General features: G+C 42.5%; 2 protein-coding genes across 2 annotated transcripts in view; both read right to left on the reverse strand.

Annotated features, from left to right (window-relative positions):
- Nucleotides 1-4,472, reverse strand: part of Drc1 (dynein regulatory complex subunit 1) — a 33,350-nt gene extending 28,878 nt beyond the window's left edge. The window contains exon 1 of the mRNA XM_027424527.2: nucleotides 3,843-4,472. Within this exon, the coding sequence (XP_027280328.1) occupies nucleotides 3,843-3,997 (155 nt within the window). The 5' untranslated portion in view covers nucleotides 3,998-4,472. The remainder of the gene's footprint in view (nucleotides 1-3,842) is intronic.
- Nucleotides 4,473-9,383: 4,911 nt separating this feature from the next.
- The window catches only part of Selenoi (selenoprotein I), a 41,506-nt gene continuing 25,053 nt past the window's right edge, over nucleotides 9,384-25,836 (reverse strand). The window contains exons 7-10 of the mRNA NM_001256786.1: nucleotides 21,881-21,929; nucleotides 19,260-19,440; nucleotides 18,032-18,217; nucleotides 9,384-14,820 (exon numbers count right to left, since the gene is read on the reverse strand). Coding sequence (NP_001243715.1) covers nucleotides 14,722-14,820; nucleotides 18,032-18,217; nucleotides 19,260-19,440; nucleotides 21,881-21,929 — 515 coding nt within the window. The 3' untranslated portion in view covers nucleotides 9,384-14,721. The remainder of the gene's footprint in view (nucleotides 14,821-18,031; nucleotides 18,218-19,259; nucleotides 19,441-21,880; nucleotides 21,930-25,836) is intronic.

Consider the following 25,836-nt stretch of genomic DNA (forward strand, 5'->3'; position numbering starts at 1 on the left):
TTACATATGGGATTTGGTCTCCTTGTTTGTTTTGGGGGGACTTCGAGATCTGGGCATAAAAGCTGTCACAGAGGACCTGGGTTCAGATCTCAGCACCCACCTGCCTTGAAATCAGCCACAACCCTAGTTCCAGGGATTGGATGCCCTCTGCTGATCTCCCCAGGCACAAGACATGTACATGGTACACATGCATTCATGCAGGCAAAACCATCATATAACAAAGTAAAATGAATAAATCTAAACCTAAAACCACCCACCAGGAGGTAGGAAAACAGAAACATTGAGGACCTGAGTTCCAACCTCCAACCTCCAGCACCCACAGGAAGCTGGGTGTGGTCATACTCTGCTCTCTTTGTTGTTTGTTGGTTTCTTTGTGACAAGTTCTCCTTATGTAGCTCAGGATGCCTGGGAACTCTCCATCCATCTGCTTCAGCTTCCTAAGTATTGGAGTTACCGGCATGTACCTCACCCCCAGGCTTGTCTGCACTCTGGAGGCTTGCAGGCACTTCTCTATTTTGGATGGGCCCTTGCTCCCTCCCTTCCTCCTTTTCTCCTTTTCTTTTCCTTCCCCTGCTCTCCCTCCATTCCCTTTCTTTCCTTTGTGCTGGGAATTGGCATGCGATTGGTCACTGAACTACACCCTCTCGTTACCTGGAGTAGGCCTATTTCCTCCATTGTGCTGAACAGTTTCTTTGTTATTTTACGTTAAAGGGTGTTTTGCTTGCAGGTATGTCTGCTGCCTGGTACCCACAGAAGCCAGAAGAGGGCGGTGGATCCCCTGGAACTGGTGTTAGAGACAGTTGTGACCTGCCATGGGGTGTTAATCAAACCTAGGTCCTCTGAAAGAAGAGCCACTGCTCTTAACTGCTGAGCTACTTCTCCAGGCCTCTTTAGTGTTTTGTTTTGTCTTGTTTTGACACAGGGTCTCACTATGTAGCCATGGCTGGCCTGGAACTCCCTATTTTGACAAAGCTGGCCCTAAATTCAGAGATACTCTCCTGCCTCTACTGGGATTGTAGGCATGTGCCACCATATCTGATGACTACTATGTCTTTTATTTTTTTTGTTTTTTTTCTGTTTTTCGGCACAGGGCTTCTCTGTGTAGCCCTAACTGTCCTGGAACTTTGTCTGTAGACCAGGCTAACCTCAAACTCACAGAAACCCACCTGCCTCTGCCTCCCAATGCTGGGATTGAAGGCATGCACCACCACTGCCTGGCTGACAACTACCTTTTTTTTTTTAAAAAAAAGATTTTATTTATTTATTTATACAACATTCTGCTTCTATGTATATCTGAAAACCAGAAGAGGGCACCAGATCTCATAAGGGATGGTTGTGAGCCACCATGTGGTTGCTGGGAATTGAACTCAGGACCGCTGGAAGAGCAGTCGGTGCTCTTAACCTCTGAGCCATATCTCCAGCCCAACAGCTACCTTTTTAAAAAATATTATTTATCTATTTGTGTGTGTGTATATGTGTGCTCACGCACATGTACTTAAGCCATGGCACACATGTGGGGGTGAGAGAACAACTTTCAGAAGCTGGATCTTGCCTTCTACCTTGTTGAGGCAAGGGGGAATAAAGCTAGACTCTCAGAAGGGAAAAAAGAACGGTTAGGTTTTAGTTATGCATACAAGTATGTGATTATTCAAATCCTCCCAATTCAGAGACAATAAAGACCATTTGGATTTCCCTCTAAATACCCAATCACTTAGAAACTTGAAATACCAAGCAGAAAAAAATGAATTTTAATATTATGACCAATGTGCTGGATGAGGTAGCACCCAGTGTCCCCAGTACTTGGAATGCTGAGACAGGAGAATTTCAGACAGTTCACTCAAGATCACCCCAGTCTATGCCAGGTGGTGGTGGTGCACACCTTTAATCCCAGCACCTGGAAGTCAGGGGCAGGCAGATCTCTGAGTCTACAGCCTGGTCTACAGAGTGAGTTCCAGGACAGCCAAGGCTACACAGGGAAACCCCTATCTCAAAAACGGGGGGTGGGGATCACCCTGGTCTATATATTTACAGGCCAGCTCCTTTCTCAACTCCTGTACCTGAAAGGTATTACAAGTGCATTATGTTTACATTATATATTCATTAACAAAGAGAGCTGACGGCACTGGGGCAAGGACAGGATGTGACTTCGAACCTCTGCATAATGATCTACATGGGCTGCTTCTATGGGCTAATTCTTTGGCTACTAAAGATTACTAAAAGGCAATTCTCTCCTCAGTCTGAGACACATTTCCAAATACCTAAAGGATGTCTCAATTTAAATATCTTACAGTGTCCAACTTTGCTTCACATGTTCAAAACCCAGTTGTTAATGTCCTGCCTCGCTGTCTTACCACCATCACCCTAGTCCCAGACGTCGCCACCTGCTGTCCTCCATTCTTCACCGTCTTCTGCTCAAACAGCCCATCAGGAGTACCCAACGGTTCCAACTGCTTCTCTCTAAACCACTACCACAGAGTCTAGGCTGATCCCATACCCCCCAGAACCAGAGTACCTGTCTCCTTCCTACTGTCTCCTCAGTTATACCGCTGGCCCCTTCACACTGTCCCCCAAATAGCAGGCAGAGCAATTTGAAGGTGAAAGTGCCGCCCTTCCCACTGAGAAAGTAACCTTTATTTTGTTGAGACATTATCATATACCCTTATCACATCCAATGAATGTCCCAGCTGGTGCTTTCTCTGGCTTCAGGCCACCCTTTCTGGCTGTCTGTTGTTAGGTCCCATGTCCACTGTCTTCCCTTCCTCCTTACTGTCCTTGTCACAGCTCATGAGGTGCTAGTTACTCTCTTGATCCACTGTAATTTGTCCTCTCTCCCTCATTAGAGTATAAACTTCCTGAGGGATCTTTTGTCTTGTACGTCACCAAATCCCCAGTATCACTGTTAAGGCTAGAGCAACAGCCAAGCGCATGATCCCCAGACAGCTTTGGAGATGGCTAATTTGGCATGATTTGGAGCCAAATAGAAGGGCAGACAAGAGTCCAGTTCATCTGTCCACCAAGGAAAGCAGCAACAGACACACCAAGGATGCCCATGCCTGGCCCAGTTCCTGAACCAATACCAGTCCTCACAACAGAACTAAAACAAGATCTAAATTACCACTGATACCTAGAGATGCAAACCATCACCATGGCCTCACCCAACTAGGATGAAGGCACAGGTGCAGACATTCTATGCTTCAGCTGGATCTATACACTCAACCAATGGTCGTTTTTCTGCTCACCAAAACTAAAACTGGGATGAACTACTTAGAAGTTGAAGAGCTGGTACATTAAGTCTGAGTAAGAACTCTTAGAGTGTGGCAGTCAAACGGATGTCCCTTCGGCTGTGCCTAAGCTAATAAAGGTTTGGTGGCCCCCATCACACGTCCTAACTCACCGATCTGGCATTCGCAATCCTGGATGGATTCTAGAAAATGATTATTAATTCCTGCAAGCACAAACAAGTAGCTGTCCTGACCTTTGGCCACAGTAGATTAGCATGACCAGGGTTCCAGTGAGTGTGCCCACTAATTGAAATGAAAGCGTTTATTTTAATATTTTATTTTATTTTGAGGAGACAGGGCCTTTCTATGTAAACCAAGCTATACTTGACCTCAAAGAGATCTATCTGCCTGCCTCTGCCTCTCCAGTACTGGGGGATTAAAGACATGAGCCAACACGCCTAGCTGTCCCAAAACTCACAGCTTGAATGTTCTGGAAGAAAAAGTTTCCTGCTCACACTTAGAGCACACCCACTCCTCACCGCAGGACTCTCACCCAGCCAGCCCCAGGTCCCTCCCTGTGGTCAGGGATCCCCACCGCCCCACCCCTTCACCCCTGCTCACCGCCTCCGGGCTTCCTGCCGAGCAGCGATGCGCAGGCGTCGGGCCTGGATGCGTTCCTGCGGGTTATCCGAATACACCGAGGGCCCGTGAATCGTGGCGGCTAGGTGTTCTTCGTCATTCTGATCGAAAAATCCTAAGTTTGCTAACAGATTCATGGCAGCAGCCTCCCGCCCACCGGCAGCTCCGCCTGGACCCGCAGCCCGGTTGCTAGGAACAAACCGTTGCCAGGGGAAGGCAGTCACCTGACCCACAGCGGGAGTAGTTGTGCGTGCGCTGCTGTGCGCGCAGCTCTTCAGTCGCGCACCAAGATTTGTGTGTTTGTATCCCAACTGTAGACTTTATTCCCCTTGCCTGAAGTTAGTTTGCAAAGGCTGGCCTGTCCCCACTAAGGCAGCTGGGACAAGTGGCACCGCATCACTTTCTGACTTGAATGACCAATTCATCATCCATTGGCTCATTTATGTCTAAAATGCACCCCCACCCCCATGTAACCGGGTACCTGCTACATGAAAAGCATTGTGCTTTAACTAGGGATAGGGGCTTCCTTTCCTCAAGAAGAGTGTAAAGTGAGTGTATAGCCCACTGCGTGTTTTTTTTTTTTTTTTTTTTTTTTTTTGGTTTTTGCTTTTGTTTTTTGAAGTATGAACCCAAGAACGAACATCAGCATCATCTCCTGCATCCATGAGCAGGAGAATGGTTTGTGGAAGGATACCACCACTCTCTTCAAAGCAAGTCTGAAGAAAAACATTATTCCTTAGTCACAGCGCGTCCACCCTTGTCAACAAAAATAACGTTCCGGGCGGGGGTGGGGAGTGTCGGAGAGCTGGTTTAGCAGATGATGTCTCTTGCCGAGGAGAATGACCACCTGAGTTCAATCCTGTGGATCCACACTATGGGAAAAGAACCAGTTCTGACAAGTTGTCTCTAACCTCCACATACCGCAGTGGCACTCGAGCACACGTAAATATACATACATACATACATACATTTTTTCAAATATTCTCATTAAGATTTAAACCATCACAAGGCAGTGGTGGTGCACCTCTGTAATCCCAGTACTCAGGAGGCAGACGCAAGCAGATCTCTGAGTTTGAGGATTCTGGTCTATAAAGTGAGTTCTAGGATAGCCAGGACTGTGACACAGAGAAACCCTGTCTCACCGCCCACCCACCCCCTCAAAAAAAGAGAAGCATTAAACCCATGAGTGTGAGCCAGGCGTTGGTGGCTCACGCCTTTAATCCCAGCACTCGGAAGGCAGAGGCAGGCAGATCTCTGTGAGTTCAAGGCCAACCTGGTCTCGAGCCAGTGCCAGGATAGGCTCCAAAGCTACACAGAGAAACCCTGTCTTGAAAAACCAAAACCAAACAAACAAACAAACAAAAACTATGAGTGTGGGCTTGTGATACAGCCCAGTAGTAAAGGGGGCTTACCCATCCCTGCAAATGGGTGGGTGGGTGGGAGCCCCGGGGGCAGGACACACAAGACAAACAAAACGCCACTCCTGTACTCACAGCACTCAGACTACATAGTGAGTTCCAGGTCATCCTGGGTTACAGAATGAGGCCCGGTCTCTAAATTAATTAATTAAAAAAACTGCAGAGGAGGAGGAAAGAAGAAAGGATTAAAAGTCCTTTTACTCAGACATGGTAGTTCACATTCAGGCCTCTGGGAGGCTGATGCAGGGAGATTGTAAAAAGTTCCAGGTCGGCCTGGGGCTACATTGGAAGACACTATCCCAAAAGTAAACCACCCAAAGGTATTTTATTTTTATAGCTTTAGAGATTGAAGCTCCCAGTTCACACATGCTAGATGAGAGCCTGCCACTGAATTGAGATTCCCTGAATTGAAACACATGGGAGACAGGGACAATCAGAAGTTCAATGTCACTGGTAGCAACGTATGAGTAGGGGTCCAGCCTGGGCTACATGAGACCCTGTCTCCAAAAAAAAAAAAAAAAAAAAAAAAAAGAGCCTGTGTATAACTGTAATCCCAGCAGAAGCAGGGGATCTCAGTAAATTCAAGGCCAGCCTGGCCAACATAGCAAGCTTCAGGGCCAGCAACAGCTACATAGTGGGGCCCAACAAGGAAAAAAATCCATGACACGTAATCAGGTAAGCATTATGAACAGGCAAGGTTATGAACAGCCCCCAGCCCCCACACTGTACAGATATTGTCTAGCTTCTTGTGTGGGAAGGCACTGACTCCATTTTTCTGTTGTTTGATGCTGGTTGCTCTCAGATCTCACTCCTTTCTTCTCCACATCTGGGACAGCTGTTGGAGAAGAGAAGTTGGAGGTAGTTTAGTGATACTGTACTTGCCTAGTATGTGTGAGGCTCTGGACTACCCCCAGCATCTCAAACAAGCAAAAAGCAGGATGCAGCAGGAGAGATGGCTCAGCTATGGCAAGCACTTGTTTTTCTTCCAGAGGACCAAGACCCACACCAAGTGGCTCCCAACTACACACACACACACACACACACACACACACACACACACACACACACACACACACACACACACCTTCAAAACAAAACAAGCAAATGCCTAAGTGTTCTTTGCTGGCAGGTGATTCCCAGCATGCCAGGGACTCCCATCTAGAACAAGCCATAACCACGGGGCTCGTCTTTCCTGGCTCAGTCCACTCTCTGACCAGCTGTTCTTAGCCAATCTCAATTATGTAATAAGCATTTTTGTTTGCTTTGGGTGGTTTTGTTGTTGCCTTAAGGCAGCATCTCACTTTGCAGCCCAGGCTGGCCTGGAGCTCACTATGTGGCAACCTCCCAAGTGCTAGGATTACAGATTTAAGCCACAATGTCTGGGCTGCAATACGTTTTTTCATTGGTGTGGGAAACAAATGCATGAATGACACTAGGAAGGCCCCTTGCAGAACAGTCTGCCAGAGTTTATCAACATCTCAAGCTAACATACATAGTGCCAAGACCATTCTACTCAAAACACTTATCCTAGGGAATAAGGGGTCCTTGGAGGTAGATTGATCAGTTTTATTTAGCACTGTACACTATAGCATCTACCATGATACCTGCTACATGGCAAGTGTGCAACATATAAATACATACATGTTGACTGAAAAATACAGATGTATCTGTATGCTTACTCTGGTTACTCATAATTTAAAAGCTGGTATGACACAAGATTAAAAAAAAAAAAAAACCCTGCCAAAGCTGGGACTGGAGAGATGGCTCAGTGGTTGAGAGCTCTGGCTGCCCTTCTAGAAGACCTGGACTCAATTACCAGCACCCACATGGTAGCTAAAACTGTCTGTAACTCCAGTTCCAGGGAATCTCACACCAATGCACATAAAATAGAATTAAACAAATTAAAGAAAACTGCCAAAGCATTTGTGGGATGATGCAGAATTTAAGAATTTATATGACTTTAGAACGAGTCAAGATCTATTAAAGGAAAAAAAAAAGATGCAGGCAAGTCTCCCAGAAGTCCACCACACCCATGCTTTCAGGTGTCTTACTTTTCTGAGTGCTTTACTTTTTCTTTCAACCTCTAAGCTTAAATGTGTGTGTGTGTGTGTGTATATATATATATATATATATATATATATATATATATATATATAATTAAACTTCAACTCTACTTCACACAAAGAGGAAGATACAGTTCATGGAAAGCATCACCCAATTTTACTTAAAATATAGATAGAATACACAAGAAAATTGGGGAAAAGTTCACAAAGTGAACATCCCCTGGACCCCGGCACATTCTTCAAGGACATCAGTGGACATCTTGCCACCTTATCGTGGTGCAGAGGCCCAAGAACCTGCATGTGGGCCCAATGCCTTAACCTAGGTGGGACAGCTGGCTGTGCAGTGGGCAGTAGAGTAGCAGAAGAATCTGAATCCTCAAGTCCACAGCTGCAGACCCCAGCACACAAAAAGTTTTGTAGTTTTGTCTGTTGATACAGGCAGGGTCTTAGTGTAGCTCTGGCTAGCCTGGCACTCACTCACATTGTATGACGGTGACTTTGAACTTAAGGCAATTTTCCTGTCTCAGTCCCCTAGCTCTGGGATTCCATGTATGCATCACCACAACCAGCTGCTTAATTTTCTGGGACATACACACACCACATTGATCTTACTTCAGAAGTGAAGTCACAATTTTACATCTGTATGTTCATACTATAAATTACTTTACCTGGAGTGTGGGGATGTCAGAAAAGCCCGTCACACCCTTTAGAAACTTCTTGGTTTATTTGTATATCCAATTTGTGTAAATCTTACCAATTTGATCCCAGGATGAAATCTTTATCCAATTTTAATATATTTTTAAAACATTTTTAGTATTGTCTTTAAAATGAGGGAAGGGGCCAGGAAGATGGCTGGGGAGGGGTAAAGTGCTTGCTTGCCACCATGCCTGACCACTTGAGTTCCACCCATGGGACTCCCATAGTGAAGAGAAACAAATCCTTGACCTTCACATGTGGGCAGTGGCATACCTCCACCATCAATATGTACATCTTTAAAATTTTAAGTATGAAGAAAGGAAGAGAGGCAGCAGAGAAGCCAGGAGCTGTATGAGCTTGGACAATAGCCGGAAGGTTTTTTGGTGTTTTTTTTTTTTTTTTTTTTTTGTTTTTGTTTTGTTTTGAGACAGGGTTTCTCTGTAGTTTTTGGAGACTGTCCTGGAACTCTCTTTGAAGACCAGGCTGGCCTCGAACCCAGAGATCCGCCTGCCTCTGCCTTCCGAGTGCTGGGACTAAAGGCAGGTGCCACCAATGCCTGGCTAGCCGAAAGGTTTTTAAAACATAACTCAGAGGGTAGGAATGCAGATCAATTGGTGGATTGATGTATACAATACAATCATGTATGCCTAGCATACATGAAATCCTGGGTTCAATCCCCAGTGCAGAATTAAACTGGTTATGGTGGCATATGCCTGAAACCTCAGCACTCAGGAGGTAAGGCAAGAAGATCAAAAGTTCAAAGTCATCTTTAGCTATACAGTATTTGAGGCCAGCCTGGGCTACATGAGACCCTATCTCTAAATAGTTAATAAAGATCATGGTTAGAAAAAGCAAGTTTGTGTTTGTACTTCCACACTGTCCTGGGCGAATCAAGTAGAGCTGCTTGCTGTTGTTGCTGTCTTGTAGGGAAGCAAGTCAGACCCAGGATGGTCTTTGAAAGCAAGCTGGTCTGTTTATATCCAAAACAAGCAATAACCAAAAGGACAGCAACAACCCCCTTTTCAATGTAGTTCAGCTGGAAACCCAGTACAACAGGCCCAAGGCACGCATGCCTGCAATATGCAATGCACACAAGCCTCCTATCCCAGTAACTGCAAGAGGAACAAGACAGAAATCCAAGGTCATCTTTTGTACATCCTTGACTACATATCAAGCTTGGGCCAATGAAGGCTAAGCAAGACTCACTTATTTACTATTGTGTTTTACATTTGACCAATGGCTCTGGATCAAGCAGCTGGGACTGCTTCCCATTACAGAGCCTTTCCTTTTGCACCTACCAAGGAAGGAACAACAACAACAACAAAAAAGACAACTTGAAAACAATTAAAAGGATTTAAAAATTATTTATTTTTATTACAATAAATATCAATAAAAGAATTAAACAATTGAAAACTAAAACCTACTGCTTTACTTTTGGAGTTCACAGCAGCAGACATGAACATAAATCCAGTTAAAAGGTCAAGGCTTCTAGAATCCGGTGACAAGAAACAGGTCTTGATTATCTGGACTAGCAGCAGGGAACAGTAACACCAATAATGCAAAAATCACATTCAAATGCCTTGGAGTACTCTACTATACATCAAACCACAAGACTTAGAACATTCCAGTAAAGTTAAACAAGCTGCAGAGCTCTGCTTTGGCAAAGCAAGTATCTCCCTGATGGAGTCCATAGGCACACTGCTCCCAAAGCTGCCTCTTAGCCAAAAAGGGCCCAGCAGACCCAGAAACCTCAACCCTGAAGATAGCAGCCAGCACTCTTGAAACCAGTCTTTCTGGCCCACAAGTTCCCTGGTGAAAAGATGTGGAAAGTGATATACTTAGGGGGCTTTCTGAAGGTCTGAGATGACCGGGGTGTGGGGATTTGTAGCTCCAGGTGAGCAATCTGCTTTAGATGTGCACCACGGACACACCAAGTCCACACAAAGCAACAGTCTAATGAGGATTAGTTACCACCTGGCTGATAATCAAGAGTAAACTCCATGTAGATACCGTATCGTATATACACACAGAATAGGTGTACAGACACAGGCCACTTCCATAACCTACTTAGTTACCTCAAGTACAAAATAAATAAGCTCCAGGTCACGAGTTTTCCTCTCTAGATATTAAAAAAAATGCTTACCAAGAAAATCACAATCAAGAATTCATCAAGGATTACTTTATGAAAAACCCAAATTCAATGCTTGTTTTGATTGGTACCCAAAGAAACTGCTTAAAAGATTTTGTAGCCAACATGATAGCAAACACCCCCCAAGTATTCAGTCACTCCCTGGATAGTCAATGCAATCTTTAATTTCCATTTCAGAGCTGCTGAAGTGGACACTGGCTTCTCTTTCTATTTTTAGACTCTCAATGGCCATGATCCAACTGTCATAAAAACAGCCCAACTGACTTGGTCCAGCTTTCTAAGAAGGACTCTCTGAAAGGGAAGACAACAAAACAGCCTAAAAGCCTAGAACAACCTTTCTGCTCCCCCTAAAGGTGGTTTCCTAGAGACAAGCCCTTGTCAAATACTCTAAAATCAGTCTGAGTGGCATTTTCAATCCTGGGAACCCAGCCTTCCTCACTGAATGAACAAAACCTTGTTCAGGCTGCCCTTGGGAGAGCTCCCTGATGGCAAAACTGCTACCCTAAATGTGAGTTTGTCAACTGTCTATAAAAAGAACATATCCCTGCTTAAAAGCCAGAGCTGACAGCCAGCTGGTATGCTGTCTCTTAAAGAGAAAAGCACACTTCTAGCATGCCGGTTGGAGAGTAAGTGACATTTAGTTTGTACTGTAACAACACTGGAAATGAACAAGCCAGCAAACGCAATTCCCATGGCTCTATTCAAGAAAGAAATAAACACTTTCTCTGGAAAAGTTAGACCATCATGATTCACCATGTACCCCAAAGCGACTGCCTGTTGTGATGTCAGTCATTTATACCACCGTTGCAGATTAAAAAACAGACACAACAAAAAACCCCAAATATACAAATCACATGGGTTACATAATCAATCAAAGAAAAGCAGAAATTTATGCTAGCTTTGAAAAATTCCCAGAGCCTCACACATTCAAGTTTCACAGTGATTAATTTAATACCATTTTACTGTTAGGAATGTCACTTTAAATGTACATCCAAGTGCTTCAATGCAGCATACTAGGTAACACTCCTTCCCAAAGGCTGGAGTAGGGATAGCTAACTATAATAAGATACTCACCCACAGGATGTTCAAGATAGGGCATGCTGCCTTAAAAGGACATTTCACAGGACAAAGAAAATTCTGGTCTGACGCCACGGATTTCCAATAGTCAAGCACAGGACTGAGTCAACATAAGGCCACCCTGAACACAGGAATCATCACAACCAATACAATTTCTCTATCTGTTTTTGGCTTATTGGGAGACCCAAACTCAAAAGTTAAGGTCCACAAGGTTTTATTTTCTCTCTGGGGTTGTTCCCAGTCCTTCAGCAGCCAGGGCTCAGTGAGCTGTTTCTGTCCTATGAGGTGGCTACAAGTAGGTTTCAAGCTATAATACAAAAGAAGAGAGTACACTGGGTGGTGGTGACACATACTTTAATCCCAGTACTCAGGAGGCAGAGGCAGGTGGATCTCTGTGAGTTCGAGGACAGCCTGGTCTACAAAGGGAGTTCCATGACAGCCAGGGCTGTTACACAGAGAAACCTTGTCTAGAGAAAAACCAAACAAACAAACAAACAAAAAAAAATAAAGTAAAAAAAAAATCTTTTTATTCTTCATAGGTCATGGAGTTGAAGTCTACTTCGGGAAGCAAGGTGCCGTCCATACACCTTCTGACTACAGCATATTCCCTTAACATTCGATACAAGTCACAAGGGAAACTCTTGGCAAGTACTTAGCCTGTGCTAGCCCCAGACATACACCTCCCTCCCCAGTGCCTCAGGAGAGAACAAATGGCAGTATTGGCAATGGTACTATAATATCCTAAACTATGTTCAACGTTTTCTTTTCAAAATTGGAACTAAAAGTATGTCAACCATAACATTGAAATGCCAAGGAAGAATGGTTATATTTTTACTTCGAAGTCTCTCTAGTGCTCTAAAACCTGTGAACTATTACTATTTTTCTAGACAGTGATTGTGGCAATTTCAAACAGTGTGCTGAAATAAGACCATCAATATCATCGAGACAGCAGAGGCGGCAGCATCTATCTGAGTATTGTTATGTTTTTCTGTGCCACATCCTCTCAGACACAGGGAGATCATCTTCTGACAAGCCTGACAGGGTTTTTTCACACCATAACCTTCTAAAGGTAACACGGGGAGTCCAGCAGAGTAACAATGCAAATCCCTAAGGCACTCTATTCCACAAGTACAGACAACATGAATGCATGCTCCTGACATCGATGCCGCTCCCCAAAAGCTATGGGGTAAACTCACCCAAATAGAGTACATAAGCTTTCCGTACCGTTTACACTGGGGAGGTGTAGAGGAAGGGGGGAGGGTGACAGAGATGCACAGAGCTCCTGAGAACCAGTACCACTTGGTTCTGTACTGCTACAACGAATGGGTCTTTTAAGATGCACCATCAAGAGACAGGACATGAGCCAGCTAGGATGGACTCACTGAGTCCACAGGATTCTGAAACACTGGCTTCCCGGGTTTGCAGCTCCGTTAGAAGCCTCCTTCCTCTTCCACTCAACAGTGTCAACAAAACTATTTAGAATGAAGTTCTTTACCATCACATAGACATGTCAAACACAAAACAAAAGGCACAAAACATTTTTCAAATTCACTTGATGCAACAGAAAAGAGAATAAAACATTTGGAAAAAAAAAAGACCCCAAATTACAGGACATGATGCTTCAGTATACTGTACAAGGTGAAGCAAGCTTGTGGTCCAAATTCATTATCTTATAAATATTTATGTTATTTTCTTTTATACAAATGAATGCTTTCATGTACAAGGTCAAGAAAACAGTAAAATGATTAGCCAAAAACCTTATAACTAAGCTCTTTCCTGACTTTGGTTACCCAATTCAGTCCTACAGAGCTCGAGTACACAGGACAGTTGTCTTCATGTAAATGGCTTGTTTTCTCTCCTCCATGATGGAGATTTATTAATGAACACAAGAATTACTACCCACTTTCTACATCAATTTCTCATTGATTTTTGCTTTCAGTTTTAGTCTCAGAGAAAAGTCCCCAAACACACATAGCCTTACAAACAATTAAAACTGAGCACAGGACTGTGGGTTAGCTCCTGGACTCATTTTCAACAGCCTGGATGACAATGATTAGAATTTAAAAACATTCAGGTGGAGTATAACTCAGTCACTTTTTACAAAGCAGCAGACAGAAATCCAACAAAAGAATGAGCTACAATATTTAAGGATGGTCATATTCATAGGTAAATTAACAGTTATGAATTTAATTACATATCAACATAGTGGTGCCTATCTTATCCAAGTGCAACCTGCCCAAAAATAAAAAAAGGGGTTTAAGACACACTCTTCATTTAAGCACAAACCTCATTCAGTGGAAAATAAAATCAGCAAGTAAATTTCACCACCACCAAACTAAAGGCAAAGTCCAAAGAAAGAAAACATCCACATTCATAAAAAAGTGAGATTTATGAGATAACCACAATACAGCGAAAGGGAGTTTTGTGTTGTCAGTAAACCTCAAAACTTACTGAGTCATATTAAGGGAGTAAATACTCAGTAAGGCATACATATCAAAAGTTTTATTTAAATGGGGAGGTGGGAGAGTCAGGGGAGAAAGACTGTCTGTCTGTCTACCTCATCCCTCATGAGATTAAAAGCCATGGCACCTCACCCAGAGGAAGAGAGAGAAAGCAAACAAGCAAAGACAGGTGGACCGGCAGTGCCAGGGTGCTAACCTCACCGTGATCATCATGAAGTTCTGAGGTTCCTAACTCCAGCTTAAACTTCCTCTTACAAGGTACTTCATCCACATCCTCACAAGTAAGTATCCCAAGAATGGGACTGCCAAACACAGCCTCCAGAATCACAGCTCACAGGCACCCGCTCCTGACAGGAGGATTCCTCAATCGATTAAACCATGAACCGTGCCACAACAATGAGGTGTAATTATACTAAGTAACAACAGAACACTTCTCTCTAACAGAAAATTAAACCATTTATCGGAATTTAGCCACAGTAAGAGCCAGGATACCAGACAACCTCTCGAAGTTCACAGGAGAGCAACCAGGATTTGGCAAACTGCACACTGTTCTGCAGTCACTGGTATCTCTGGCCAGAGAGAATTTTTTTTGACGATTCTCTACATTAGATTTGGGCTGTCAACCATTTCCACAGCTGAAGACCTTTTATAAAAAGTACCAAATATTAAGACATTCTGTGGAGTTCCTGAATCGTTCTGGGGACTTTAAACACAGAAGTAAAGCATCTTTATGAGTCAAAACAGTATGGACTCATGAAGCTAGGAACATTTAGCTGGTTTAATGGACACTGTGTTTAACCAAATGTCTCATGGTCTCATAAAAAAATAAAGTTGGTAGTTAGAAAGTCCAAAGTTCCACAAGCTGAGATCACGTTCATTCCTGCCATCCACGAGCCACACACTGTGATCGATCCCATATCTGTCAAGCAGACCAGTTTAGTTCAATGGTGATGGATGAGATATTTACAAGCATCTATTTACAGTACTTCCTGAAGATTACAGGCCGACATTCTTCTCTTCCATTCCTAGTCAATCTGAGTTTGGTTTCCTCAATGAAAATGGGTAAATCTGAAAATGGCTGCTCAGCTGCTTCACCTACAGAAAACCAGAACACAAGACAGTGACAAACACGCACCTGATTCTTCTTCGAATATACTCAGAACTCAGAATCTGCAGACAGTAATTTACTGAGAGTAAAACTGGCAGAAACAAGAAAAGTTCTGCTAAACCAAATTCTAGTCTTTCCTCGAGCTTTCTGAGAAACTACAGAATTATCTGGCCTACCACAGCTCATAAAGAAAACAATTACCACGATAAATTGGTACTTAGCTTCTTACAAAAAACTGCTAGGTAATGTTTCCTAACCTGGATAAAATGGAAAAAAAATCAGATCTGAGAATCTGATGGCCTTGTTGGCTAGGATATCCCCGGCAGGAGACAATTCTTTGATAGTTTACATATATATGTAAGTCAAGATTTTGTGTGGTTTCTGGTTAGAAGTAATAAAGAAAAGGGCTGCGGTGACACACACCTTTAATCCCAGCACTCAGGAGGCAGAGGCAAGTGGATCTCTGTGAGTTCAAGGCCAGCCTGGTCTACAGAGCTTGTTCCAGGACAGCCTCCAAAGCCACAGAGCAACCCTGTCTCAAAAAACAAAACAAAGAGCACAAAAATGGACAAGAAGGACGTTCTTTCTGTTAGCATGTTTATTTTCCAGATTTCTTAAAATTATAATTTATTTTTAAGTTTAATTATTTGTGTCTATGGGTATTGCTTGCATGTATGTCTGTTCATCGTGTGTATTCAGTGCATCTGGTCCCCTGGAACTGGAGTTATAGATGGCTGTGAGCCTTCATGTGGGTGCTGGGAATAGAACCCAGGTCATTTGGTACTCTTAATCCCTGAGCCATCTTTCCTGCTCCCCATTTTCTTTTTAGATTTATTTGGGGAGAGGGGCACACAAGTGCCACAGCATGCATTGGAGATCAGACGACAACTCTGTGGAGTCAGTTCTCTCCTTCCACGGAACTTTGTGTGGGTTTCAGGGATCAAATTCATGTTGTCAGGCTTGCAGGGCAATAGCCTTCACTTGCTAAGTCGTCTCATAGGCCCCATTGTGCAGATTTTAACAATGAATTTGTACTACTTTTATACTGTAAAAAAACTGTGAGGGAGGCAGTGGGGCTCAGCAAGTAAAGTGCTTACACAGCATGTGTAAAACATTTGGTTCAATCCTCAGCTACTGGGGCTGGAGAGACGGCACAGTGGTTAAAAGTGTATAGAAGACCGCAGTTCAGTTCCCAGACCCACACAGGGCAGGCAGCTCCTAACTACTGGTAACTCAGCCCCACAGATCCAGAGGATCCGATTCCCTTCTCTGGCTTCCACAGGCACCACCTGCACATCACAAGTCCACACACACAAAAGGGATGAGTTCTGGTGGATACACAGTTTCTAAAGAGATGTGGTACAGTTTTGAGCCAGGTATGGTGACTCACCTTTACTCCCAGCTCTTAGGAGGTAGAGGCAGGTGAGACAGCTATGTGAGTTCCAGGCCAGTCTGGTCTCCAGTCAGTTCCAGACCAACCAAGACCACACTACATAGTGAGAACTTGTTTTGAAACTACAAGACACTGGCAGCAGCATTCTATGTCACTCTAATGATCAATGAAAAGCAAGATAATGCCCAAGAATACTGGCAGAAAGCATATGATAAATCTTTACAAATAAAGACATAAGCAATTCTCTGACATCACTGTTCATCATGTTTCTTACAACAATAATTCAGAAGAAAAAATGGTTTGTTCATCAAACCGACTCTTAGCAGGTCTCCTTCCAAAACAAAGGCAGGGAGCAGACACTAGGGCTGCAGTGTGGACACCCAGTACACCAGCCCACCCCTGAAGTTATCCTCTCAATATGACACAAATCAAAGAGTGTTTCAATTTGTTCATATCAACATTGTAAAAATTAAATCACTAGGTAATAAAATAAACTGACTAGGACTAGTAGACTGATTAACTACTGGTGACCTCCATGGTGGGATACTATGCAGCAACCACTAAAATATGTAAAATAACTAGAAAACTAGTTAGAGTGGGAGGGAGACAAGGCCACATGGTTCTGGCATTATTGTATTTGTCCATTCATCCTGAAATGACTTTCTTATTTTGGAAGAGAGCATTGGGTGTACCAAGTACTTGTTTAATGTCTGTGGTTTCTTGAGACAGGATTTTGCCATGCAGCCTGAGTTAGCCTCAAGCTATCTTCTTGCTTCTTTAGTGATAAAATGACAGCAATGCTCTTCCACACCTGAAAAAATACTAACCATCTTCCGCTGCATTTTTTATTATTTGACGATAAAGGTAAAGGCTCGTGAGATAAAGACTGAAATAACGCAAATGACTTCCTCTAGTCCCTCTAGTCCTCTAGTCATCTGCCTGTGCTGACCAGTTGTTTCATTTGTTTTTTCAACTTGACACAAGTTAGAGTTATCTGGGAAGACGAACCTCAATTGAGAAACTGCCTCCATCAGACTGGCCTGTGGACAAGCCTGTGGTTCATTTTCTTGATTAATGACTGATGTGGGAGGGTCCAGCCTATAGTGGGTGGTGCCACCCATGGACAGATAGGCAGTCAGTGGTGCTATACGAAAGCAGATTGAGCAAGCCACCGGGGAAGCAAACCGGTAAACAGTGTTCCTCCAGGTCCTCTGCTTCAGCTCCTGCTCCAGGTTCCTGCCCTGACTTCCCCTTTGATGATGGACTGTGACGTGAAACTATAGGCTGAAAAAAAAACCTTTCTTTCCTGAGTTGCTTTGGTTATAGTGTTTATCACAGCAATCGAAACCCTAAGATACTGACTGCCCTTCTCCGTTTCTCACAGGGTTAGGAATAGACGTGGGCATACTAGAAAGCAATGTTACTTATTTTCTCCAAATTAAATTAGAAGGCAATAAACATGCCCTAGGACTAAAGAGGCAAGAAACAGAAACTATGGGATTATCTGGCCTCACATAATGAAAAGCACTGACAGTGTTTTCTCAATGAGAAAATCACTTATATAACAATTTAAAGTAAGAACTAATCACACATAATCACTTAAAAATTCATTTGTAGGTGCCATAACATCATCATTAGGAAAAAAGTATCTCAAAGGACACCCTTACATATCACCTAAAATTGAGGCATTTCCTTCACATGTCTAGTTGTTACACTAGGCAGCCCTTTTATGCAGTTTCCCTCTGTGTCTTCTAGATTCCTAAGCAGCAGATGGAAGCCACTCAGATCCACTCTAGATTACTCACCACTTGTACTCCGTAATGGATGTGAGCCAGAGTGAAGGCTGCTGTAAGAGCGTAGAGGAGAAGACTCTCGAGGTGTGAGGCTGCTGCACCTATGGTCACTGCTGCCACAACCAGGAAGAGAGGAAGCAGCAACCAGTTCAAAGTCGGGCACCGTGTGCTGCTCATTTGGCAAACAATTAGCTGACACTTGGGAGAAGCAACAAGAGGGAGGAAAAGAGGGGCATTAATTAGCAAAACGCTTTCAAAACCAGCCACATTTAAAGACTTCCAAGAATGCAGCTGTTGTCAACAGTTCTCAGTTGCTCAGGTCCCCAACCAGCCACTGATCCCACCCTTGCATCTCGGGACTGGATCAGAAGAGGCTAAGACAATGGAGAAAGGGTGTAGTCCTGGTGCTGATTAATCTCCATGTGTCTGTAGAGGTGTTTCCAGAGGGCTAAATGAGGAAGGAAGAACCACTCTGTATGTGGGCAGCGTTACCCATGCGCCGAGGCCTGGACTGAACACAAAGTGAACCGAGTGGTGCCCTCGAGGCCTCCTCTCCGCAGTGACCAACACTGTGACCAACACTGTGACCAACACTGTGACCTGACACCACAACTCCCGTGCCAGGAGGCCGCTTCCCTTCTTAAAGCACAAGCCAGGACAAACTGCTCCTTTAATTGCCTGTCAGGTACTCTGCCCTAAGATGAGAAAAGAACTAGCACAGATGCTACAGAAGGTATTCTCTCAGTGTAGTACCAGCTGAGGTAAAAGAAGTAGCTCCCAGGGCTGGAGAGATGGCTCAGCAGTTAAGAGCACTGACTTCTGCCAGAGGTCCTGAGTTCAATTCCCAGCAACCACATGGTGGCTCACAACCATCCCCTATGAGATCTGGTGTCCTCTGCTGGCATGCATGCAGAAGACTGTATACATAATAAATAAATAAAATCTTTAAAAAAAAAAAAGAAGTAGTTCCCAATTTTAAAACTTTATGCTACGTGAACAACTCCAAAGCAGACTCCTAAACCTCAACACAACTAAACTTCTTCATGGTAATGAAGAGGAAGCTCGGACCTCCGACCTCCAACCAGCAATGAACACCTTTCAAAGCTGCTTTGATTCTTTTTTGTTTTGTTATTTTGGTTTTGTGAGACATGGTTTCATATGGCCTAGGCTGGCCTTGAATTATAGGCATGAGCTACCACATCTGGCTTATATAAATTTTTTAAAAAATAAAAAGTCTTACTGTGATATTGGCAAAAGCTGTTCCAACCATGAAGTAGAATATTCTAGGGTGTATTTCTAAAATATCTGAAGGAGACCGGAGGATCCACACTGTAGACAGAGTGAAGAGCAAACACGGAGAGAAGAAGGGGACCATAGCTTCATAAATAGAATTGTGTTTCAGGGTGTTGCTTTTATAACTTCTGAAAAATTAATACAGAACATCATTACATACAGGACACGTGCCTAACACTCACCATCTCCAAACTCCTTTCACATGTATTCTTAATGTGTATTTACAATCCTAAGGCACAGAGAACCAACATAATTAACCCTACTTTAAAGGCAGGCTAAATTAATAATTGCTACCAAGGCCAGGATTACAACTGAGGTTCTGACAGAGATCACTCCTCCCCCTTCCCTCATTTCTCTATTTTTAGACAGAGTCTCACTGTGTAAGTGAGACTGGCTGGTCTGGAACTCACTATGCAGGTCCAGCTCCTCTGTTTCCAGAGTGCTGGCATTAAAGTAATGTACTATCATGCTTGGCCCTTTTCTTACTTTTTTTTTTTTAAGATTTTATTTATTTATTATGTATACAACATTCTGCTTCCATGTTTATCTGCACACCAGAAAAGGGCATCAGATCTCATAATGGATGGTTGTGAGCTACCATGTGGTTGCTGGGAATTGAACTCGGGACCTCTGGCAGAAGTCAGTGCTCTTAACTGCTGAGGCATCTCTCTAGCCCCTTTTCTTACTTTTAAACCAAATGGTCAACAGCTATGTCAGGAATGGAAAGACAGGGCTGGAGAGATGGCTTAGAATAGCGATTCTCAACCTGTTGGTTGTGACCCCTTTGGGGGTGGGGGGTGTTAAGCAACCTTTCACAGAGGTCACATATCAGATATTTACATTATGATTCCTAAAAGTAGCAAAATTACAATTATGAAGTAGCAACAAAATAATTTTATGATTGGGGGTCACCACATGAGGAACAGCATTAAAGTGTTGCAAAATCAGGAAGGTTGAAAACTACTGGCTTAGAGGTTAAAAATCCCAACTGTTTTTCCAGGGAACCCAGATTTGGTTCCCAGGACTTCATGGAGGCTCATCTATAACTCCAGTTCCAGAGGATCCAATACTCTCTTCTGGTCTCCCTGGGCAACAGGAATGCATGTGGTACAAACATATACATGCAAACAAAATACTCACACACATAAAAATAAAAAGTTTAAAGTGATACAGATTTGGAACAGATATATTTCACACAAAAGACCCTAAAGAGAGACAGCCAGCACATTTTGGTGTCTCTAAATACACTGGGAGTAACAAAGCATGTCGGCTCATCTGAACAGGGCTCCAAATTCTAGTCTTGGTTTTCTTATTGATCACACTACCTTGGACAATGTGTGGCCCAATTAAAGCCTCATCTATAAGAGGAAGAAATGACTCAAATGATCAGTATGGCTTGCAAATCTTAAATGCTATTACTTTTACTTTCTTTTTTTTTTTTTAAAGACAGGGTCTTACTATGTTGGCAGACTTGGTACTCATTATGGAGCCCAGGCTGACTGACCTCAGCTTCTGAAGTGCTAGGATTATGAGTGTGCCCCACATCTGACTAAAAATTGATTACTTCTATAAATGACCACCATCACAACAGAAGCTATATAGAGTTTGTCGTGACATGAGGAAGAGCCTACAAGACAGATCTGAGTACTAAAATAGGAAGAACAAGGTAACATAACAGAGGAGACAGGCAGACCAAAATTACTGAGATGTGAAAGGACAAAATATATCTGGACAACACAAGGCAAGCCAGCGCAGCCAGCCAAGATGGGGTGTGCACAAATCGGAATTCAAAGTCCACCTCCAAGCTACCTCAGAAACTATTCCCCAAAGGCAGGAAAGTACACAACCTCTTATGTGAGAATGGCAACACAGTTAGGTCCTAACCCACACACATTCAGAATTGTTATGATCTCATTAACCTCACTATAATCCTTCATAAAAAGAATGTGAACAAATCAATATTTAGCAAGAAAATACCCACTCCTTATGATTCACAAAAGTGACAAACTTGAAGCCTACTGAGCTCAAAATCTTAACAAAGTAACTGACCATTTTATAGTATAATTATGTTGTCTACACTAGCCAACAGAAATAACCTCAACCATCAAGTTCCTACTCTAGATCTGAAACAGATTTTTTTTGGTTTTTCGAGACAGGGTTTCTCTGTGGCTTTGGAGGCTGTCCTGGAACTAGCTCTTGTAGACCAGCCTGGTCTCGAACTCACAGAGATCCACCTGCCTCTGCCTCTGCCTCCCGAGTGCTGGGATTAAAGGCGTGCGCCACCACCGCCCAGCCTGAAACAGATTTTTAAACCCTTTCAAAATGTCTAGATTATAAAAGCAAACTGTTAGCCAGGCCTGGTGCACTCAGGAGGCAGAGGCAGGCAGATCTCTGTGAGTTCCAGAACAGCCAGGGCTACACAGAGAAACTCTGTCTCAAAAAAACAAAAAAACCAAAACAAAAATATATACACAGTTCCTTAAATTCTAATAATACAACTGTTAAAGGTTGCCTTTTCTTTCTTTCCCCACAACTTAAAAAAAAAAAAAACAAAAAAAAAAAACTTACCTAAAAAAGTTTAATAAACTCATCGGAAGAGTCACACATAATGCACAACCTAAAAAGAAGAATATTTAAATTATTATGAATTTCAAGAGTGATTATTTTTACAGTAACTGCATCCATGAAAAACTTCTAATATTTTAGGGTCAGTAGTCTTCAGGTTCAAGTTTATTACTACAGCAAAACTACTCTACTACACAGCAGCTGTTAGGTGAAGACACTGGCAGATCAGTTTGTAAAGCAAGCACAGTCTGAGGTCACCAGCCTGGACTTTACAGAACCACAACACTCTGAGCAACCCAATCTTTCAGTCAGTGTCTCATTTTCTTTAATTTTGAAGCAGAAAAATAGTACCAACTGCACAAAGCTTGAAAATGGCATGGATCATTACATGCAAAGACACCAAAACAGCGCTCAAGCCGAGCAAACTGGAAAATTGATGTAACTACTACAAAGTGGGGTGGGGATGGGGCAGACAACACTGTTGCTCCCTGTTTATTTGTAATCTTCCTTGAATCTTCAGTTTCTCTCCTCCCCACCCTATCCATGCAATGTTTATTTGCCCTTAAACCTGAAAACAATGCCTGGCCATTCTGAGAAAGCCCACCAATTTTGGGGCCCTATGGCACAGATTACCCTGTTACACTCCATGGTTTACTAAGTTCTAGAGCTTTCAGTTCTTAATACTCATCTGGCCCGAAGAACTAAACTCTTGAAATCTAAGTGCAGGAAGCATATAGACAGTCTGTGTCCTATGTAAGTTACCAAAGGAAACCTTTATTTCTTTATTACCTTTATTTCTTCTCTATGTGAAATTTATTCTATGGTCTGTAAAGAATACTTAACTGTTAAAGACTTATCTCTTAAACTCAAAATTTCAAGTATACAATGGAGATGGAACCCATATATGCACACCTGCTTTTCATATTGCCATAACTTAAGGCCAGACTTTAAAATACAGAAAATGGAATCGCTACAGAAAAAAAAAAAAATCAGACAACTCATTAAAAAAAAAAAATACTCTCAGAGTATTATGACCACAGAAAGTATCTTTCTTATTCTTCACATTTCTAACTTATCATAGGAACTTGAAAAAAAATTAAAAACAAAAACAAAACAAGATGGGGGACTGGAGAGAGATGGCTCAGCTGTTTGGAGCACTGTCTACTCTTCCAGAGGACTCAGGTTCAATCCACAGCACCTACATGATAGCTAATAAACCATCTGTAACTCTTGTTGCAGGCGTTCCAATACAATCTTCTGGCTTCTGTGGTGCACAGACATATGTGCAAGCAAAACACTCATACACATAGAATTAAAAAAATACAAAACTAAGTCATTAACATGGGGGGTGAAAGATACTGCAACAACAGTTAAGAGAATTGTTCCCTACTCTTGCAGGGAATCCAGGTTCAAGTCCCAGCACCCATGTGGTAGCTCACAACCATCTGTAACCCCAGATTCAGAGGAGCCAATGCCCTCTTCTGGTATCCATAGGCACAAGGCATTCACAGGATACACAGACATACATGTAAACAAAACATCCATACACATAAACCTAAAAACAAACACAACAAAAAATTGCACCAAGTTAAAAAGTATCTTAGAGAAGACAACAAGTAAGAGAACTGTAATTAATCAATCAAAAAGATTTATGAACACAAAACAAGGGCCTAAAGGAAGTATTCAACAATTCTATTGGGGAAAATGGGCTAGAGTCTAAAAATTCACAGAAAGACAAATATAAATGGTTATTAAGGTTAGCCAAGTTCATTCATGAGAAATGCTAATTGCAACTATACCAGTGTATCATTTCTTACCCATAGGTTAACAAACATGGCAATATACTACAACGGTGAAACTATCAATAAACAAGCATTTTCACAACAGCTCATAGGCATGTAAAATTACTACAACAATGTGTGCAACAGCAAAAGCCTGGAGACAATCCAAATGCTGGCTGAAGCACTCTCGTACAATCTACACAATAAAATATCAGGAAGCTGGAAGAAGAGATGAGGAAAACCCTATACACTATCATGGATATACTAGCAAGTGGGGTGTGGGGGGCTACAAACAAGGTGATAAAATGATGCATACATTTTTAAACCATAAATAAAGCTAGCATAAGGCTGGAGAGATGGCTTAGTGGGTAAAGACACTTGTTGCCAAGCCTGACAACTAGAGTTCTACCATGGTAAAGGAGAGTTGTCCTCTGACGTCTACACACACACACACACACACACACACACACACACACACACACACACACACTCTGAATAAATGACAAAATCTAAGAATGGTTGAGGGAAAAGGAGAATAGGTAGAATAAAAGCTATACTTCTTTGAGTATATTGCTTTATAGATTTCACTTCATAATCATGAATGTTTTCTACAACTATAAAGAATAAATTTCCAAAGAAAAGCCAATGCTTATAAGTTGAATTTTTTTTTTTGGGGGGGGGGTTCGAGACAGGGTTTCTCTGTGTAGCTTTGTAGATCAGGCTGGCCTCGAACTCACAGATATTCACCTGCCTCTGCCTCCCTAGTGCTGGGATTAAAAGTGTGTGCCACCACCACCTGGCCATAAAATTTAAATGTATACATCCAAAAGTGGAGTCACAACACAAAGTGGTACCTTTACTATCAGATTCCATTTGGAATCAACATTTTAATTCATGTGGTATTTTTATCATAAACTGACTTTAGTCCCCTACCTGCCTGCTGAATGAATGACTAAACAAAGACCCTCAAAGTTTGTGAGTACTTTTTGGTGAAGAACATGCACTAAGTTGGAACTGACATACAATACCTGAACCCTCTCATCACTATAACAGGCAATTAGACATTGTGTGCTCCCTACTATGTGCTCATATTAACTTTTGAGTTAACCAAAGGAGGTATCTGTAGGCAGCTGACTGTGTGAGGGACAGCACTAATGGTTTTGAAAGCAGTAAAAGGCAAAGACTCTAGGCTCTACTTTAGGGGTCCTAGAAAAAATTCTAAAGATCTAAGAATAACATGCATACATGCAGGCCATGGATCTGCTGCTCTATCTAAACACAACCCTATTTCTGCTGGTGAACCCTGGTAAAGGCTAGAAACTAGATAAGGCTCAGAAACTGCTGACTGCTATATAGGCACAGACCTTCCTGTGGTCTGGGCCACATTTAGGAACCACTCTATTTTACCAGCAGATATTTATCTGGATAAAGTGGTTCTGCTTTATTTATGTATTTATTCTTAAGCTTTGAAAACGTTATTTCTCCTCTCATACCATTTAGTGAATCTCAATCAAGCAGCTTGTCCGATGGAGGTTTACCACATTTTATATTTAAATGTAAAATTTAAAGACTATAGAAACATCTACTGTGTGAGGTATCTTTAAACATTAACCATGTGCTTTCAAGGACACTTAAGCCAAGCATGGTGACACACATCTCTAATCCCAGCACTTGGGAGGTGGAGGCAATAGGATCAGAATTCAAGGGCAGCCTTGGTTACATAAAATCCTGACTCAAAGAAACAGAAAGCAGGGGTGTGGGTGGGGTGGGGCTGGGGATCAAGTAATGGGTGGACAAGAGCCCCTGTAAAAGGGGGGATGGTATAGGTTGGAGTAGGTTTGATGGCTTCTGTTAACTGTGAAGGTTACCTTCTTAGGGAGCAACAGGCAGGGCACAAACATGACAACCACAACCAAAACCTCCAGTGCTCAGTGACACAGGAGGGAGGTTATCTAAGAGGAAGAGGGGTTTAGTTTTTTTCAGCAGAGTATGAAAGTCTCCATATTTCACCTACTCTTTCAAATTAACAATTTTCAACTTGAAACAGGTATGAAGTATCCACTAAATGTAGGTCCTCCAATACAGTCTAGACTAAACCAGATAACAACTCTACAATGCTTATGTGCTGATCTACTTTGGTATTTCTGTCCGAATAGGAAAAGCTTGGTGCTCAACAAC

Source organism: Cricetulus griseus, chromosome 7 (genome assembly GCF_003668045.3).
Source record: "Cricetulus griseus strain 17A/GY chromosome 7, alternate assembly CriGri-PICRH-1.0, whole genome shotgun sequence".
Classification (NCBI taxonomy): domain Eukaryota; kingdom Metazoa; phylum Chordata; class Mammalia; order Rodentia; family Cricetidae; genus Cricetulus; species Cricetulus griseus.